The following is an 18,435-nucleotide window of genomic DNA, read 5'->3' as shown; positions in this document are numbered from 1 at the left end:
GGCATTTCACATTCACAGTTAAGTCCTTAGTCTAATGCAACAAAGTTTTCTGCTGCTAGCTTTTTAAGCAAACAATTCTAGACTCCTATTATATTCTGGGTGGACATTTTTTTTCTGTCCCCTCTAATCCTGATATCATTACTTGAAATCTATTATTTTTGTCTTTCACTCCTCTGTTGGGGAAAATTAGTCCTTTTTACTCTAGCTATCTTCTAAATTGTACACACATTTTAGTGCAAACCTGTCATTTAGCATTTGGAATTGTCTTTATTATTTTGGAATGTGATTGAAATATAAATTATTTCTATAGACACTGATACCGCCTTTGCTCAACACAATACCTCAGTTGAAGAGAGTACCAGCCGGCAGTGTCATTTGTACATTTGTAATGGTGGGGGGGAGGATGAAATATGAACATTTGGAGGAGAATGTGTAAGCCTTGCTGTTGAAATCAGTTAGGATAAAAGCACTTGACCCTGTGACAGAAACTTGGCAGATGGTTAGTTCTTTTGCAACAGGTGAGTGAAATTTGGAACAAAAACTCATATTAAATAACTTCAATGATGGGTCGTATGGTGGATTCTGGGAAGCTTGTCTCCAATGTTCAAGAGTTTGTTTCCACATATCCTTGTAGAGATGGGAAAACAAAAGTTGAGACTTCAGAATTTGATGACTGTGTTTTCCAGGGAATTGAACGGTTTATTTTCTCATCAGCAATTCTCTCTCTCCAGGTTTTAATCAACTGGAATGTGTTCACATCAAAAAGAACCTCTATCGTCATTAACATGAATTTTCGGAGAAGGAACCAAATTATAAACGCAGGTTCCAGATACTAATAAAGACAAAAGTTTCAGTCATGACTACCTCTCACCTAAATGGACATTTTGCAGATGAATCAGAATATGATCCTAAGAACCTAGACCTTTCATGTCGTGAAGAATCATTGAGACATAGAGAAATGGCTGTTGATTGCCCAGATGATTTGGGTTCACGAGCCATGCCAATACGCAGAAGTGCTCAGTTGGAGAGGATCCGCCAGCAACAGGATGATATGCGTCGTAGACGAGAAGAAGAGGGAAAAAAGCAGGAATTTGACCTCAATTCTTCTATTCGTCTAAAAAAACTGGCACAAGTTCAGCCCAAAGTGGGCATTGATAATCCAACATTTGATAAAGAAGAGGACTTTATTTTAGAGGGACCCAGCAGTGCAGTTAAAGTTCTTGGTATGTAACTGGTCATTATGTGTGAAAAAGCCATTCTTAGCTCTTCAGCAAAATGTATAACTTGGCCAATGGAATATTATTATTTTACTGTATAGAATGTACTCACGTAATTACCATTTTCTGTATTTCATGACTACATGTTAATCTTTTATCCATATCTCAACTTCAAATGTAAAATTTTACTTCATTGGGTAAGTTTATCTTCCATTTTGATGTGTGGACTATGCTAATATACACATCATAAATAACACCAAAGGTCAAAGTCAAACCATAATATTTAAAATAAAATATACTGTAACATAAATGTTACTATAAATGCTAATTTTCCCTTTTGATATCTTCTCAGCTTTGCCCTCAGTGGAACAGAATCCCAGTTACACCAGAAAACATTTTAATCTGTTAATCGCTGTGTTAATATTAATTCTGCATAATACAGAACTATTGTCACTTGTTTTCCTGTTCATTCCCATCTAATTCTCACTCAAATGTTATTATTTACTCAAACATCAGTAAGCATTTGAGTCAAAGCAATGCCTGAAAAGGAATCAATTTAATTCTTTCAAAAAACTTTTTCTTCTCCATTTGAGTATCGATACTTAATTTAGTTCTCTTGTGCCCACTCCATACTTCAGTAATGACTGCAACATGATAGGACTACAGGATGGGTTAGCTTAAATGGTCAGCATTGAACAATAGAACAGTACAGCACAGAAACAAGCCTTTCAGCCCTTCTAGTCTGTGCCAAACTATTATTTTGCCTTGTCCCGCAGACCTGCACCTGGACCATATCCCTCCATTCCTCTCTCCTCCATGAACCTCTCCAAATTTTTCTTAAATTTCAAAATTGAGCCACACTTACGAATTCAACTTGCAGCACATTGCACTTTCACCACCCTATATGAAGTTGTTCTCCCTGATGCTCCCTTTAAACTTTTCCTCTTCACTCTTAATCCATGTCCTCTAGTTTTTAATCCCTCCTAACCTCAGTGGAAAAAGCCTGCTTACATTCACTCTACCTATATCCATCATCATTTTATACCTCTATCATTATCTCCCATCATTCTTCCACACTCCAGGGAAGAAAATCCTAACCTGTTTAACCTTTCTCTGCAACTCTGTTCAAGTCCTGGCAACATCCTTGTAAATCTCCTTTGCACTCTTTCAACCTTACTGATACCTTTCCTGTAATTAGGTAATCAAAATGGCATACAATACTCTAAATTTGGCCTGCCCAATGTCAATACAATTGCACCATAACATCCAAACTCCTATGTTTAGTACTTCGATTTACGGAAGCTAGTGTGCCAAAAGCTCTCTTTATGACTTTATCTACTTGCAATAACACTTGCAAAATTATTTATCTGTAATTCCAGATGCCTCTGTTCTACCACACTCTTCAGTACCCTACTGTTTAAAGTATATGTCCTACCTTGATTTGCACTTCCAAAGTGCAACACCATACATTTGTCTGCATTAACTTCCATCTACCATTTTTCAGCCCATTTTTTCCAGTTGGTCCAGATATCTGCACGCTTTGAAAGCCTTCCTCACTGTCCACAACATCTCCAAGCTTTGTGTCATCTGCAAACTTGTTGATCCAATCTGTACATTATAATCCAGATCTCTGTTATAGACGACAAACAACAATGGACCCAGCACTAATCCTTGAGGCACACCACTAATTACAGGCCTCCAGTCAGAGAGGCAGTCGTCCACTACCACTTCCTGACTTCTCCCGTAAAGCCAATGTCTAATTCAGTTTACTACCTCATCATGAACACAGAGCAACTCTAATGTCCCATGTATGTCCTTGTCAAAAGCATTTCTGGTCCATGTCGACAACATCCACTGCCTTTCTTTCATCAACTTTTCTGATAACCTTCTTGGGAAATCTCAATAAGATTAGTTAAACATAACTTACTACACACAAAGTTGTGTGGACTATCACTAATCAGTCCCTGACTGTCCAAATACTTGTATATCTGATCTCTTCGAACTCCTTCCAATAAAATGCCTACTGCTGATGTCAGGCTCACTGGCCTTTAATTTTCCTGCATTATTTCTAGAGATTTTTTTAAACAGTGTTCAACATTAGCTACCCTCTAATCCTCTGGCACCTCACCCGTGTCTAAGGTCATGTTAAATACATCTGCCAGGGTCCCTGCAATTTCTGTTCTAGCCTCCCTTGAGGTCTGAGGGAATACCTTGTCAGGCCCTCGGGATTTATCCAACCTCATTTGCCTAAAGACAGCAAGCAGCTTCTCCTGTTTAATCTGTATATGTTCCATGACCTAACTGCTTGTTTGCCTCGTTTCCATAGACTCTTCCAATTTCCTGAGTAAATACTGATGCAAAAAACTCAATTAAGATCACCCCATTTCTTTTGGTTCCATACATAGCCAACCACTTTGATCTTCAAGAGGACCAATTTTGTACCTTGCTATCTATTTGCTCTTAATATACCTTTTAGCCTTCCTGATTTCTTTCTTAATTTATTTTTTGCATTTTTCTCTGATCTGCAAGTACCTCACTTGCTCCATGTTGCCCCTACCTGCTGCTCACTTCTTCTTAACCAGATCCCCATATCCCTTGATAATCAAGGTTCCCTATTCTTTTTAACTCTACCTTTAATCTGACAGGAACATGCTAACTTTGTATTTTCAAAATTTCACTTTTTCAGAAAACAATGTCCCAATCTATGCTTTCCAGAACCTTTCTCAATTCCTCAAAATCTGGCCTCTCTCCAATTGATAATCTAAACCCGAGGACCAGACCTATCCTTATCCCAAATTATCTTGAAACTAATGACATTATGAACACTCGACCCAAAGTATTCCCCTGCACACACTTCTGTTATCTTTCCTGTTCCCTAATGGGAAATGCAGTATTGCACTCTCTCTAGTTAGTACCTCGATATATTGATATAGAAAACTTTTCTGAATACATTGAATAATCTCTAAACTATCCAGCTCTTTTTATGGGACTCCCAGTCAATATGGGGTGATCAGTTGACATTCCTCTAGCTGGAATAACAGCCTTCCATCACTATACTGTCATCTCAGAGGAAGTCAATTTCATACCTAAACTATAAACTCACAATGGATCCCATACATCTGCACCTCCTGAATTAGCTTACCATGAGGAACTTTGATAGATGTCCTACTGAAGTCCATGTATACAACATCTGCTGCCCTAACCTCATCAAACATCTTTATCACCTTCTCCAAAAACTCATCAAATCAATGAGCCATTATCGCCTCCTTACAAACCCATTTGCTGCCCAAAGCTATCAAGTCCTGAAATTGCTGCCTATCCTTTACCCACAATGCCACTTTCAAAGTTAGGGCTCTTTATTCTTTTTCTGACTATTATACTTGAGAGACCATTCATTTGAATAGAAGGGAACTTCTGCAAAGAACTTAAAAGAATCAAGGTAATTTGCTTTATTTGTATATCATTTTTTTCTAATTGAAGAACATTCATTATTTAGCATATTTTATTATTTTTTTATTTTAATGATTATTAGAATGTATTTTTTCACTGCTTCTTGATAATGTTGAATTCTTCTGAATGTGAAGAATCTTAAAACATTTCAGAATTCATAGTTGACTAACAATGCTTGTCTTTTCTGATTTCATGGCAGAGCTTGTTCTGGCCATGGCACATCAGGCCTTGATAGCTTTGGGCAGCAAATGGGTTTGTAAGGGGGCGATCTGGCTCATTGATTTGATGAGTTTTTGGAGAAGGTGATAAAGATGTTTGATGAGGTTAGGGCAGCGGATGTTGTATACATGGACTTCAGTAGGACATCTGTCAAAGTTCCTCATGGTAAGCTAATTCAGGAAGTGCAGATGTATGGGATCCATTGTGAGTTTATAGTTTAGGTATGAAATTGACTTCCTCTGAGATGACAGTATAGTGATGGAAGGCAGTTATTCCAGCTGGAGGTCTATGACCAATGGTGTCCACAGAGATCAATGTTAGGACCTCTGTTGTTTGTGATGTGCACAAAGAACTTGGATGAAAAAGTAGTGGGTTGGTAAGTTTGCAGATGATGCAAAGATTGGTGACGTTGTGGACAATTTTACTTTTTAAAATGTTAACAATAGAAGCCAATTCTAGTCATCGAAACACATGCCGCCCAATTAAACTACCAACCCTGTACATTTTGGGGGTTGGAGAATACCAGAGCATCAGGGAAAACCCACGCTGGTCACTGGAAGGACATACAAATTCTGTACACCGTATCAACTTAGAATCCAGGCTGCTGGCATTGTAATGGCATTACATTTTCTGCTAGGATAATCATGCCACCCAATGAGAGTTATCAAAGAATACAACATGATACAGATCAATTACAAATATAGAGAAATGGCCGATGGAGTTTAATCCAGAAAAATTAGTTATTGCACTTTGTGAGGTCAAATACAAGGGGACTGGTAAAGCTCTTAAAAGTATTGATGTGCAGGTGGATCTAGTGTTCCAGGTCCATAGTTCCTTGAAAATGGTCCAGAAATTAAATAGGTTGGTAGGGAAAGCATGCATTGTACTCTTGGCTTCATTTGGTTAGGCTGCATTTTAAATACTGTGTACAATTAGAGTTGGCCCATTACAGGAAGGATGTGAAGGCTTTGGAAAGGTTGCAGAGTGGTTTACCAGGATGTTGCTGGTTTAGAGGTTGAGCTGAGAGATGAATAAGCCTGGGTTATTTTCTCTGGAGCGTGGGATGCTAAGGGTGACTGAGTAGAGATGTATAAGATCACAAGAGGCTTTGATAGGGTGGACAGTCAGAATCTTTTCCCCAGGACAAAAATGTCACACACTAAAAATTGTGTTTGAGGTGAAGGAGAGGAAGTTTAACAGAAATTTGCAGAGTGGAATGGGCTGGCAGTAGTAGTGGAAGCAGATACAAAAGCTACATTTAAGAGGATTCTAAATAAACCTCCATCTCCTTCATAGTCAGGTGAAACAGCAGGGTCTTATTTTGATTTTTGCCACAGAATGTGCTATTGTGTTCTAGGTTCTTTAAGTCAATACTGGTGGATCTGTAAATCTTAACCATAGATTAACAGTGATTGGGTACTTTTTCATTAGCAAGTTGTTGTTTTGTGTCTGGTTTCTCCATTTGTGCTTTTCTTCAGACTGATGAATGCCAAATGAATTTCATCTTTTTTTTTAATAACTTTTCTGTTTTATGGGCTTTCTTTTAGAAAATGTGTGCTATATTTTGATTTTTTTTTTGTTAAACAAGGCAATATTCAAAATACAGTACCTGTATGTCATTTTTCTTCCATTTGAAATTTGCAAAGAATTTGCATTACTTCCAAGTGAAATAGATGTGAAATGTGCATTTTGAAGTTGGGGAATATTTATTGTGATAAGTTGTAAAGTGCAACTAGGCTCGCCTTAGAATTGCAAATATTATTGATGCTTATTTTTGTGAATACATTCATGCACTTGGCAATACATCACTGTCCAACTTTGACATTCACCTCCCCCCCTGCCCTCAAAAAAAAAATACCTTTAATTCCTTTTTCCAAATAATTTTCGCAGACTTTGTTGAATCTTAGCAACATGCTGCCTCCACTGCTCAACTTTTGACATCGGACCTACCACAACACCAAAATAATTTGATTTGAATACATGTGGATGCCAATATCTGCTAACCAGCATTGTTTACTATGCAAAATTGTTTAGTGCTGCGTAGTGTACAACTAGTAATGTTGCAGCCTCACAGCTCTATTGACCTGATTTCATTCCTGGTCTCTGGTGCTGTCTGCATTGAGTTTCCACATTCTTCCTGTGACCACTTGGTGCAGTAAAACTCCTGGTATCCTGCACCTACAATAATTGGTAGGTGCCAGATAAGTGGGTTTTACAGTTGGTTAAGACTACTATTTGTGTGAATAGAGAACTAATGGCAAGGCATACCAATTTTAAACCTATATTTTTTTGCCAGTTGCTTGAATTCCAGATAACAGGGATTTTGCTGTATTTTGGTTTCATCTCATCCAAAATGCTAGGGTCGGCAGGTTAATTTCTAACTGTAAATTTGTCCCCAATCTGTAAATAAATGATAGAATATGATGGGGCGTTGGTGGGAATGGGATGGGGTGGGGGGGGGTGGGGATGGTAAGTGAGATAGGATTGGCATTTGAAGCAGATATAAGGAATACCTCTATCTGTATTGTTATAATTTATCTAGTGGTTGTAGCTGATATTAATTGCATGGGTGAAATAGAAATTTATTCTACTGCCAAAAGTTGATTTTTTTTTTAACAATTTGAATACAAAATGTTCCCAACAATAGTCCCCAGAGAGATGGGCAATGATACTGACATGATGTCATCTGAAATTTTTAGTGCAAATCGTTTAGTTTCATATTGTAATTGGAAATCAAATAAGTTTAAAACATTTTCTATTAAAGTTGTTAACTAAGGTGAATGGAATATAAAAGTACCTGTACATAAAATTGATGGTTTTAAAGAATCTAAATGTGATAGGTATTCGATATCTTTCTACTTGAAAGAGAATAATGCTTTTCTCCACAAGCCTTCTAAAATTTCACTAATGGCCACCTTTTCTGAAAGGTCTTTTCCAGAAGTTGTTAAACTCTTGGAAGAGAATATCACAAAGTTGGAGAACATCACTGAGCGTTAACCGTACTCCTCTTGACCACTTCCATGTAATCTTCCTCATCTGCTTCCTTCCCTCCAAGACCACTTTTTTTTTGCTAAAGCCTTATATATTCATTTGTTAGAAATTAGTGACTTGTGGGTAACACTCGAGACTGGGGACTGGAATTGGACATTCCCAAACTGAGTCACAATTTGCTGCCTGTCTTTCATTTAGTTTGATTCTTGTTTACAAAAGAGAGATATGAAATACTTTTTTTTAATGATTCTTCTGACAATGCTTTTGTGTTCTTAAACTCCAGAATTGGATGAACTGCTGTCTTCTTTAAAGCATATACAACACAACCTGGTTGACAGTCAGAGTCAGGATGATGTGGCACTCATTTTACAGATGGTTCAGAACTGGGATTTCCAAAATGCCTTCAACATTCACAATACAGTAGCAGTTCATATGCACAAGATGAGTCCACCTTACCCTATATGTTCCAATGCACAGGAACTATCCCAGGAGGTAGGTTAATCATAGTTAGATATGATTAAATAATTGATTATTTTACAGAATGTTATGCTGTAGAAATTTGTTCTTGTTTGCTTGCATTCACGCCACTGTTATGCATTACCTTCAATTCCCAAAATTAATTTGACATCAATTTAAACCAAATTTTTAAAAAAACACAAATGAGTACCTCATGCAGCAATATTGTACTGCAATTCTAGAGCAGGCAACCAATGATACATTTCTATTCTCAATATTAGCAATGTTCTGATGGCAAATTTTAAAGCCCATTTCAATGTCGCGCTGCCGTCTCTCTCCCCCCCCCCCCCCCCCCAGCCTGCCGGAGTTGCGCTGCTGTCTCTCTCCCCCTCTGTCTGCTGGAGTCGCGCTGCCGTCTCTCTCCCCCCACCTGCTGGAGTCGCGCTACCGTCTTTCTCCCCAACCCCCCCCCCCCCCCCGCCTGCCGGAGTCGCGCTGCCGTCTCTCTTCCCCCCCCCCCCTCCCCCGCCTGCCGGAGTCACGCTGCCGTCTCTCTTCCCCCCCCCCCCCGCCTGCCGGAGTCGCGCTGCCGTCTCCCCCCCCCCCCCCACAAGGAATAGGTGATCTTTTACATTGAAAGGGGAAATGTTCACTACTTTGAGAGGTAGGTTTTGGGATGAAACAGTTACAAATTAAAGCAACACATTTGTTTAAGGATTTAATGAAATGTTGCTATTTCTAACGTATGAAAATTGGCCATTTCATTAAACATAATGTTTATTAAATAAAACATTTACATTTCTATTCAGATCTAAAATATTTTTAGTAATTTGTTATATTTTAGTTAACAAAATATTTTTTAAGACAATATACTTTGGACAGGACATAGTGAATTGTTGGATAGTGGAAGTGAAGTAGAATAAAAAGACTAGGTACAGATATATAATTCCATGAAAGTGGCAATTCAGGTAGATGGTGACAATACTTGCCTTCAATCAGGGTATTGACTACAGTAGCAATTACAAGTGTGCAAGACATTAGTGAGACTGCAGTGGAGGAATGTGCACAGCTTGGTCACTTGGGTATAGGAAAGGTATCATTAAACTGAAAAGATTGACCAGAATATTACTAATACTAGTAGGTTTGAGTTATAAGCAGAGGTTGGATGATCTGCGTCTTTACTTCTGGGAGCAAAGGAGGATTGGGAGAAGACTCTAGAGCACACATGTCAAACTCAGGCCCGCGGGCCAAATTTGGCCCGTGATATAATTATATTTGGCCGGCAAGATCATATCAAATATGTATTAGAGCTGGCCCGCTGGCCGCCGTGCCAGTATAGCGCATGCACAGCTAATACTACAAATCCCAGAATGTTTTGCAAATGCATTGGCGCCGGCCCGTCAGCCCGCTAATCGCCCCCACCTCCTCTCTTTACTTTCATTAGCATCTGCGACCTGTCGCCCAACTCACACGTAATAAACCCCTTACGAAAAATGGCCAAACGAAAGACAGAAAACAGGACCTTTCAAGACAGGAGGGAGGCAGACTATATGTTCATCATTTTAAAAGACAAACCTGTTTGTCAATGAAGCAAGTTATTATTTTTTTGACTTGTTGGCTTGTGAAAAAAAATACATTTCAAAGGAGCTTAAAGGCTATAGAGAAATGTTATTTATTGAATATTTTATTTCTCATTTGTTAATGCTTCTTCTGGAAAGAATTTAACCAAAACTATTATTAAACATTTATTTTAATAAGAAAAAGTTTAACATTACATATCTTGAAAGAAGAGAAAACATGCAGATGTTGTTGAAAATTTTCAATAAATATTTAGTTTGGACCACGACTTAGTCCAACTTTTTAATTTTTGCACTCTCTGAATTTGAGTTTGACACCCCTGCTCTAGAGGTTTATAAAATCATAATGACAGATAAAATAAGCAGCCTCCCTTTTTCACAGGGAAGGGAAATCTAAGACGAGAGGACGTGCACTTAAGGAGAAACATTTAAAAAGGATCTGAGAGGAACCTTCACACCAAAAGTGGTTCAGATTTAGAACAAGCTGCTGGAGGAAGTAATAGAAATGGGAATCATTGTGATTTTAAATAGCCATTTAGACAAGTGCATGTTGTTAAACAGGAAAATCTGCAGACATTATGATTTTTTGCAACACCTAATATTCTATCTAGGTAATCTCTAACCAAATGGTATTAACATAGTTCTATCGTTTCTGTGAGGCCACTTCTTCCCCATCTCTATTTCCTTTCCTGCAGCTCTCCATCCTCTTCTCTCTTCATTCAGAGAGCTGTTCCCTTTCCTGATAACTTCTCAGCTTTTTTTTTCTCTGGTGCCCTCCTACCCATGGCCATCCTATGTATGGCCTCTTGCCTATGACCCTGTGCTTCTCTTCCTGCCCCTCCCCCCTCCATTTTATTCAGGTACCTGCTTGCTTTTTGCTCGTACCTTTTTATTAAATGTTGACCTACAGCACGGTAACTGGCCCTTCTGGCCCACAAACCTGTGCCACCCAATTAACCTACAGCCCCCATACATTTTTAGGGTGGGAGGAAATTAGAACACCTGGGGAAAACCCTCGCAGACATGGGGAGAATGTACATACTTCTTGCAGACAGCACAGTATTCGAACCAGGATCGCTGGCACTAACGTCTATGCTAACCATGCCACCCTTGAAGGGCTCAGGCCCTAAATATTGGTTATGTGCCTTTATCTTTGCTCCATAAAGAAGGCTGCATGACTTGCTGAGCTTCTCCAGCATTTTTGTGTAAGCTACAATCGCAGAGTCTGCAGTTTTTCTTGTTTAGCATTTCAGAAAATTTGTTTAATGAAAACTCTGAGAAGATTTGATAGGTTAAATAAACTGCTAATCAGCTATTGCTATAATTAATACCACAATAACTGGCTCCTTTTTTAAATTTAGACTACACTTGGGTTTTGTGTTATGTAAAATGGTTCAAGACACTTAAAGTTGGAAAAGACAAATCAGAAGTATTTCAATTAATTAAAAGGTGACTACTACAGTAATGCCGCCAAATGTACATTTTTACAATCTTCGACTTCAAGAGCTCTGGATGTACACTTATTGAGTATATTTAAGGCTGAGGTCTGCAAATTGAGGTAATTGTACGATATAAGAATTAGTTGGCTTAGTGGATTTGAGATACAGAATCAATCAGATTATATTGTGTGCGAATTGGCCCTTCTAGTCTGCTTTCTCATTCATCTTGTTTCTATTCTATCATTTGTGCCAGTTATACTTACACTCTTCATTTCCACAGATGTTTCAGTAAAAACAAAATGATGACTTCACATTTGGTAGCTCTTTGATCTCCTAGTAGCATGCCAGTAAATGTTCAAGATGTGTTTAAATTTTTAAAAAGTGCAATATAGGAAAAATGTAGAATAGCAGGTACACGATTGTTTATCCGGAACCCTTGGGGGACAGTGTGTTCCGGATTTCGGAAAGCCAGATTTAAGGCCACTCGAATTGTGCTGCCATATCCACCCCCCACCCCCGTTCCAGTCGCCCTACCGTCTCTCCTCGCCCGCCCGACGCGCGCTGCCAGCCCCTCGCCCGCCCGACGCGCGCTGCCAGCCCCTCGCCCGCCCGACGCGCGCTGCCAGCCCCTCGCCCGCCCGACGCGCGCTGCCAGCCCCTCGCCCGCCCGACGCGCGCTGCCTGCCCCTCGCCCGCCCGACGCGCGCTGCCAGCCCCTCGCCCGCCCGACGCGCGCTGCCAGCCCCTCGCCCGCCCGACGCGCGCTGCCAGCCCCTCGCCCGCCCGACGCGCGCTGCCAGCCCCTCGCCCGCCCGACGCGCGCTGCCTGCCCCTCGCCCGCCCGACGCGCGCTGCCAGCCCCTCGCCCGCCCGACGCGCGCTGCCAGCCCCTCGCCCGCCCGACGCGCGCTGCCTGCCCCTCGCCCGCCCGACGCGCGCTGCCTGCCCCTCGCCCGCCCGACGCGCGCTGCCAGCCCCTCGCCCGCCCGACGCGCGCTGCCTGCCCCTCGCCCGCCCGACGCGCGCTGCCAGCCCCTCGCCCGCCCGACGCGCGCTGCCAGCCCCTCGCCCGCCCGACGCGCGCTGCCAGCCCCTCGCCCGCCCGACGCGCGCTGCCAGCCTCTCGCCCGCCCGACGCGCGCTGCCAGCCCCTCGCCCGCCCGACGCGCGCTGCCAGCCCCTCGCCCCACTTGCCGGATTTTGGAGCTTTTTTTGATATCCGGATAAAGGATCGTGTACTTGTATCAGCAGTGCATAGAATGATGCTACTTACTGTTTTTTTTCTTTTAAGGTTCAAAAGATTTTGACAATTAGTCATCATAAAGATGGGCAGGAACTCAGTGCTTTGCTTTCTTCACCACTTTTTGAGGTATGCAAGTTATTTTTTACACTTAATTTATTGCAAAAAATATTAATACATAATGTAATGCACATTACATTGATGATTTTTACAGTTAGCATAGGTTATTTGAAGTGTAGGTGCCTACTCTTTTTTCTGGGATCATCAGGACTGGACACCTGCCGTTGTTTGGAATCTTCCAGATTTCAGAATCATTTTAAAATGGTGGTCCCATTAAGCCCACCCGAGTAGCACTGCCATCTCTCCCCAGCTCGCCCACCCATCCGAGTCACGCTGCCATTTCCCCCCCCACCCGCTCGCCTGCCTGAGTCGTACTGCCATCTCTCCTGTTCGCCCACCCGAGTCAGGCTGGCATTTCTCCCCTGCTCACTCGCCTGCTTGAGTCACGTTGCCATCTCTTCCCCCACCTGCCCGAGTCACACTGCTGTTTCTCTCCTCCCCGCTTGCCTGCCCACCTGAGTCATGCTGCTGTCTATCTCTTTCTCCCACCCCCACCCACTGTACCAACGCCAGGGGAACGGCTTCCCTTCTCGGTTCCCCTGCACAAGCGCTGGTATAGCAGTTTCAGCTGCGTGGGGGATTATGGGTAGTGATGACAGCCATTGATCCCACATTGAGCCACCAATGGGCCGACTGAAAGCGCTGCAATGCTGGAAGTGCATCAGTGTACCGTGATTCAGAGATACTTATAAAGTAGCAGAATGCCATGGGATATTATAACATGAATTGAGCAAAGATCATGCTGGACAGGTAGGGTACTTATAAAGTAATGATACCACGAATTAGCGACATGGAACACAATAGGATCCACAGGAGTTGAGCAAGGGTCACATCTGGTCATATTTGGTGCCAAACTCCTCCTTTGATGAGCATAGAAACATAGAAAAATAGGTATAGGAGTAGGTAATTTGTCCCTTCAAGCCCACACTGCCATTCATTATGAAAAGTACTCGGTTCCTGACTTCTCTCTATACCCTCTGATCCCCTTAGCCACAAGGGCCAAAATCTAACCTCTTAAATATTGATAAGGAACCAGCCTCAACTACTTCCTGTGGCAAAGAATTCCACAGATTTACCACTCTCTGAGAGAAGAAATTTTTTTCTCTTCTCAGTCCTAAAAGACTTCCCCCTTATCCTTAAACTGTGACCCCTGGCCTTGGCTTTTCCCAGCATCAGAAACAACCTTCCTGCATCTAGTCTGTCAAATCCTTTAAGAATTTTATGTTTCTCTGAGATTCTTTTAAATTCCACCGAATACAAGCCTAGTTGATCCAACCTTTCTGCATTTGCAAGTTCTTCCATTCTTGGTATTAATGTAGTGAACCTTCTCTGCACCCCCTCCATGGCGAGGAAGTCCTTCTTCAGATAAGGAGACCAAAACTGTACACAGTATTCCAAGTATGGTCTCACCAAAGCCCTGTACACCTGCAGTAGGACCTCCCTACTCCTGTACTCGAATCGTCTTGCTATTAATGCCAACATACCATTCGCCTTCCTCACTGCATGCCCACTTTAAATGACTGATGCACAGCAACACCCAATTCTCGCTGCATTTCCCCTTTTCCTAAAAGGATATCATTTAGATAATAATCCTCTTTCCTGTTCTTACCTCCAAAGTGGATAACCTCACATTTATCCACATTATATTGCTTCTTGGCCCACTCGCCTAACTTGTCCAAGTCACTCTGCACCCTCCTTGAATCCTCTACACAGCTAACCCTGCTACCTAACTTCGTGTCATCTGCAAATTTCGAGATGCTGCTTTCTATTCGTTGATATATATTGTAAATAACTGTGGCTCCAGCACGGAGCCCTGCGGTACTCCACCAGTCACTGGCCGCCGTTCTGAAAAGAATCCATTTATTCTTACTCTTTACTTCCTCTCCATCGACCAATTCTCTATCCACCTCAATACAATATCTCCTATGCCGTGCTCTTTAAGTTTGTATGCTAGTCTCCTGTGTGGAACCTTATCAAATGCCTTTTTAAAGTCCAGATATACCACATACACTGGTTCTCCCTTATCCACTCTACTAGTTACATCAACAAATTCTAGTAGATTCGTCAGACATGATTTTCCCTTCACAAAACCATGCTGACTCTGTCCAGTGATACCACTACTCTCCAAATGCGCTGCAATCTCATCTTTAATAACCGATTCTAGCATTTTCCCTACTACCGATGTGAGGTTAATTGGTCTGTAGTTTCCCGATTTCTCTCTCCCTCACTTCTTAAAGAGTGGGGTTACGTTGGCCACCCTCCAATCCTCAGGAATGAATCCAGTATCTAAAGAGTTTTGAAAAATTATCACTAATGCATCCACCGAAAAAAGTGCCAGTTTTTGGAGGTTGCTGTTTTTCGGAATCCTGGATAAAAGGTTAGGCACCTGTATTAGCATTTAAATATTTTGTATTTTGATATTTGACTCTTTCATGAATGACAGCCATTTGATGACATGAAATATTTTGGAAGCCAAGTATTTTTTTTTAAATCACCTTTCTTGTGATTAATACTCTTCAATTTAAAAATAATGTGTGTTTCATGTTAAAAGAAATTAATATCAACTGAGTGAATAGGAATACAAATTTGCAGAGGCAGTTTTCACACTCCGATTTATTATTCACTCTCATGATTTAACATGATGGGGAGCAAACCAGATGCAATGATTCCAGAGCAAGTTTTATACTTTCTCTGAGCAATTATAAATAGGTAATAAAAACATTGACATTTGGCCTGCTCCTTCAATTTTGTTTCATATTATTTCCAGTCAGCTAAATCATCAAATTACCATTCAACAGCTGCAACAGTAATGTCAGAACATGCATTTGTTTTTAAGATAAAAGTTAAGAAAAATCTGAACGATTATATATTTAATATATAACTGAAATCATTAGAAAAGTTTGACAAAACTAGTACTTTTCCAGTTGTTTGGGTGATGCTTGAAGAATCTGGGCACATTGTGCTAACTAATGTGAGGGAGCTTTTAATGGTGAGGCAGGTTTGAACTATGATGCACTTCAGCTTGTTCGATCTAATTGTTTCAGGCTCTGCTTCTAGCTCATGATGGAGTGGCTCAGCAGGAAATGCTTTTGGAATCGAAAAATGAAGATCGCATTTATGAGAGAGTAGCACAGTATGGAGGAGAAACTGTGAAAATTGTTCGCATTGAGAAAGCACGTGATATTCCCCTTGTGAGTACCAATTCTCACTTTATGTGCATTTCAACTGGAGTAACTGAGTATTTTCAGTTGAATTCAGTACTTTGACTAATGCAGATGCCACAGTCCTTCTGTGCAGAAACTTGAAGGAAACACTTTTGAAAACCTACTTGGTTAAAACTGCAATATTAGAACTTGAACTTTGTCAGAATTAAAGTTCAAAACTAAACCATTAACATTCATATCATTATTGTCAGGTTTGTTTTTTTTCTGCCAATCTTCATAAGTTCATAAATTTTGGTTGAAGAAACATTTGGATGACATTTCAAAAAGGAATTTGCCTTCTTGTGTCTCTGAGTCTCGAGTTCTTAAATTATCACACTTTATGAAGAAACACTCGTGGTTTTCATTGTTGTAGCAAATGAATTAAGTTTCTTCATTTGGGCTTCTTAGTTGCTTAAAACCAGTTGTCCTTCATATTATCATCAGAACGCCTTGCTCAACTGAAAGAGAGAAAAATATTTCCAAGAAAGCATTTGATGTAAAATTGGAAAACAAATTCTGATAGCTGTACTCTTTTTAACAAGGATAATTATTCCTGTAACTTAAGAATACAGTTGCGCTTTTTGTTGCTAATTTTTTTGGATTTGACCCCCTCATTGAAGTTATGCTTTGTCACCATGAAGATTGTCGTACTTTAATCCAAGAGTCTTTGCAGTTTTCAGAATGATAACAGAAAAGTGCAAATCAGTGTTTGAGATATGGAATTTGATAGATTGCTGTTTGATGTTGAGAATTGTTAGCTTCAGTGAGATAGAATGGCAGGAATGTAAAGCTAGCAATAACCACAAAGACTCTAGCTATAGATTTTTAATATTCAGCTTTGTTTAAAATGGGATTTTTGGATGTACAGCTCTAGACAATTATATTCTTTTTTGGAAGTCTAAACAAACTGAGTGAAACCAGGTCAATTCTGTCACTGGAATCAAAATGTAATCAAGGTAGACTGCTATTGGAAATGTTTATAGCCTGAGAAATTAGATTTCAGGGTGTTATTTCGTCACTATGCAAATGAAAATAAATTTAACTAAGGAGTGGGATATGCTAACCAACAGTTTAGAGTTGGCTCATTTCCCTCCAGAAATGCGACTAGGCACTTTGTGGGTTTGATTTTGGTGCAATTTCTGCATCAACCACACATCAAATGATCCATTACTCTTTGGAGAAGTTGGATAGCGCTTTCATGGAAGGGTCCCACAAGTTGGACAAATGTTGCAACATACGACTGAATACCCAGTGGCATATGAATGCACTTTGCTATAGTGTTTGTTGTTTAGATCCTCATACCCAATCCTCCAGCAACAATCCCACATCTCTTTAGTTCTCCACTGCCTTTTTGTTTCCTGAGTCAAGTTGAGATACTTGCCTCCCTCAACCACCAAAATCATCACCCAGGTCTCCTGAATTTTGACCTTAACCATACAGTGCTGCCCCACAGGGTACTACCATCTGATTCTAATGCCAGTGGCTCCGTACAGGCTTTAACTGGCCTGTTAAAGGAGCCAACAGTGTTATTTTTAAAAATCCATCAACCACAAGGTCTGTGCCCAAGATGGCTGTACTTGTGCTGGACCGTGTACCATGAGGAGCTGCAGACTCTGGAGGAGCAACAGACCAGTGTAAGTCACCAGAAAGTGAGACAACACCCCCATTGAGAGGGAGTAAACTATTGTGGAAGATGACCCTGCAGGACTATGACCACAGCAGTGGACCAGCAAGGGGCTCAGTGGCTGAAGGGTGTGGGCAGTTGGAGACTGGAGTCTGGGAGCCAAGTATTGGAACCAGGATTCGAGGATTCTGAGAGCATGAAGGGCATTGGGTGCTGAGGGTTTCCTGATCGTATCAGAGGTTTGGATCTGAGCTCAGGTTGCTAATGTTTTGAACTATAGTAGGTACAGCTGGCTTCAGTGGCTGTAGAAGCGCTGGAGGCAAATCCATGAACTTACCCCTTTTACACAGCCATTAAAAGATGGTAATTAACAGCCTTTTAACTGCTTCACTTACCTGTGTAAAAGCAATGAACACTGGATGGGAGGTCATTTTCATCTCATGTATTACCCACCAAGGTGTGTAGTATCAGAGCTGATGCGTTTCATATTGGCTCCTAAAAGACGCACTGACCCAGCTTTTCTTGGTTCAATGTGAATGACCTGAAATCCAGCAGTGTAACTGATTCTTAAAATCATGTGAAATAACTAAACAGACAGTTTGGTTCAAGGATAATTAAAGATGAGCAATACACTTCAACCTCACTTAGTGCTCAGTTGCTTTCCAAGGAATGATAGTGCAAGTGGAATCAGTGCTTTAAGGGGTCAATATACCAACATTTTGGAGCAAAAAAAAATGAAGAACTGGACAAGCACAGCAGGTCAAGCATCATCTGTGGAGATGAAAGGATAGTCAACTATTTGGATCAAGACTGAGGACATGGAGGGGCGTAAACCAGAATGAAGAGATGGGAGGGAGGGGTTGAGGCCATGGCTGGCAGATGATGGAGAAGAAAATCTG

At 40.9% G+C, this 18,435-nt stretch overlaps 1 protein-coding gene across 6 annotated transcripts in view; it reads left to right on the top strand.

Annotated features, from left to right (window-relative positions):
• Window positions 1-18,435, top strand: part of LOC138753737 (protein PALS1-like) — an 80,612-nt gene that overhangs the window by 36,161 nt on the left and 26,016 nt on the right. For all 6 annotated transcript variants that reach the window (XR_011351398.1, XR_011351397.1, XM_069917093.1 and 3 more), the window contains exons 3-6: window positions 732-1,223; window positions 8,161-8,369; window positions 12,641-12,718; window positions 15,754-15,900. Coding sequence is in view for 4 of the 6 variants with exons in the window: in XM_069917093.1 (XP_069773194.1) it covers window positions 857-1,223; window positions 8,161-8,369; window positions 12,641-12,718; window positions 15,754-15,900 (801 nt within the window). In the remaining 2 variants the exon portion in view is untranslated. The remainder of the gene's footprint in view (window positions 1-731; window positions 1,224-8,160; window positions 8,370-12,640; window positions 12,719-15,753; window positions 15,901-18,435) is intronic.

Source organism: Narcine bancroftii, chromosome 2 (assembly GCF_036971445.1).
Source record: "Narcine bancroftii isolate sNarBan1 chromosome 2, sNarBan1.hap1, whole genome shotgun sequence".
NCBI classification, from domain to species: Eukaryota; Metazoa; Chordata; class Chondrichthyes; order Torpediniformes; family Narcinidae; genus Narcine; species Narcine bancroftii.
Note: the sequence above shows the minus strand (reverse complement) of the source record. Positions and strands in the feature narration are given on the sequence as shown.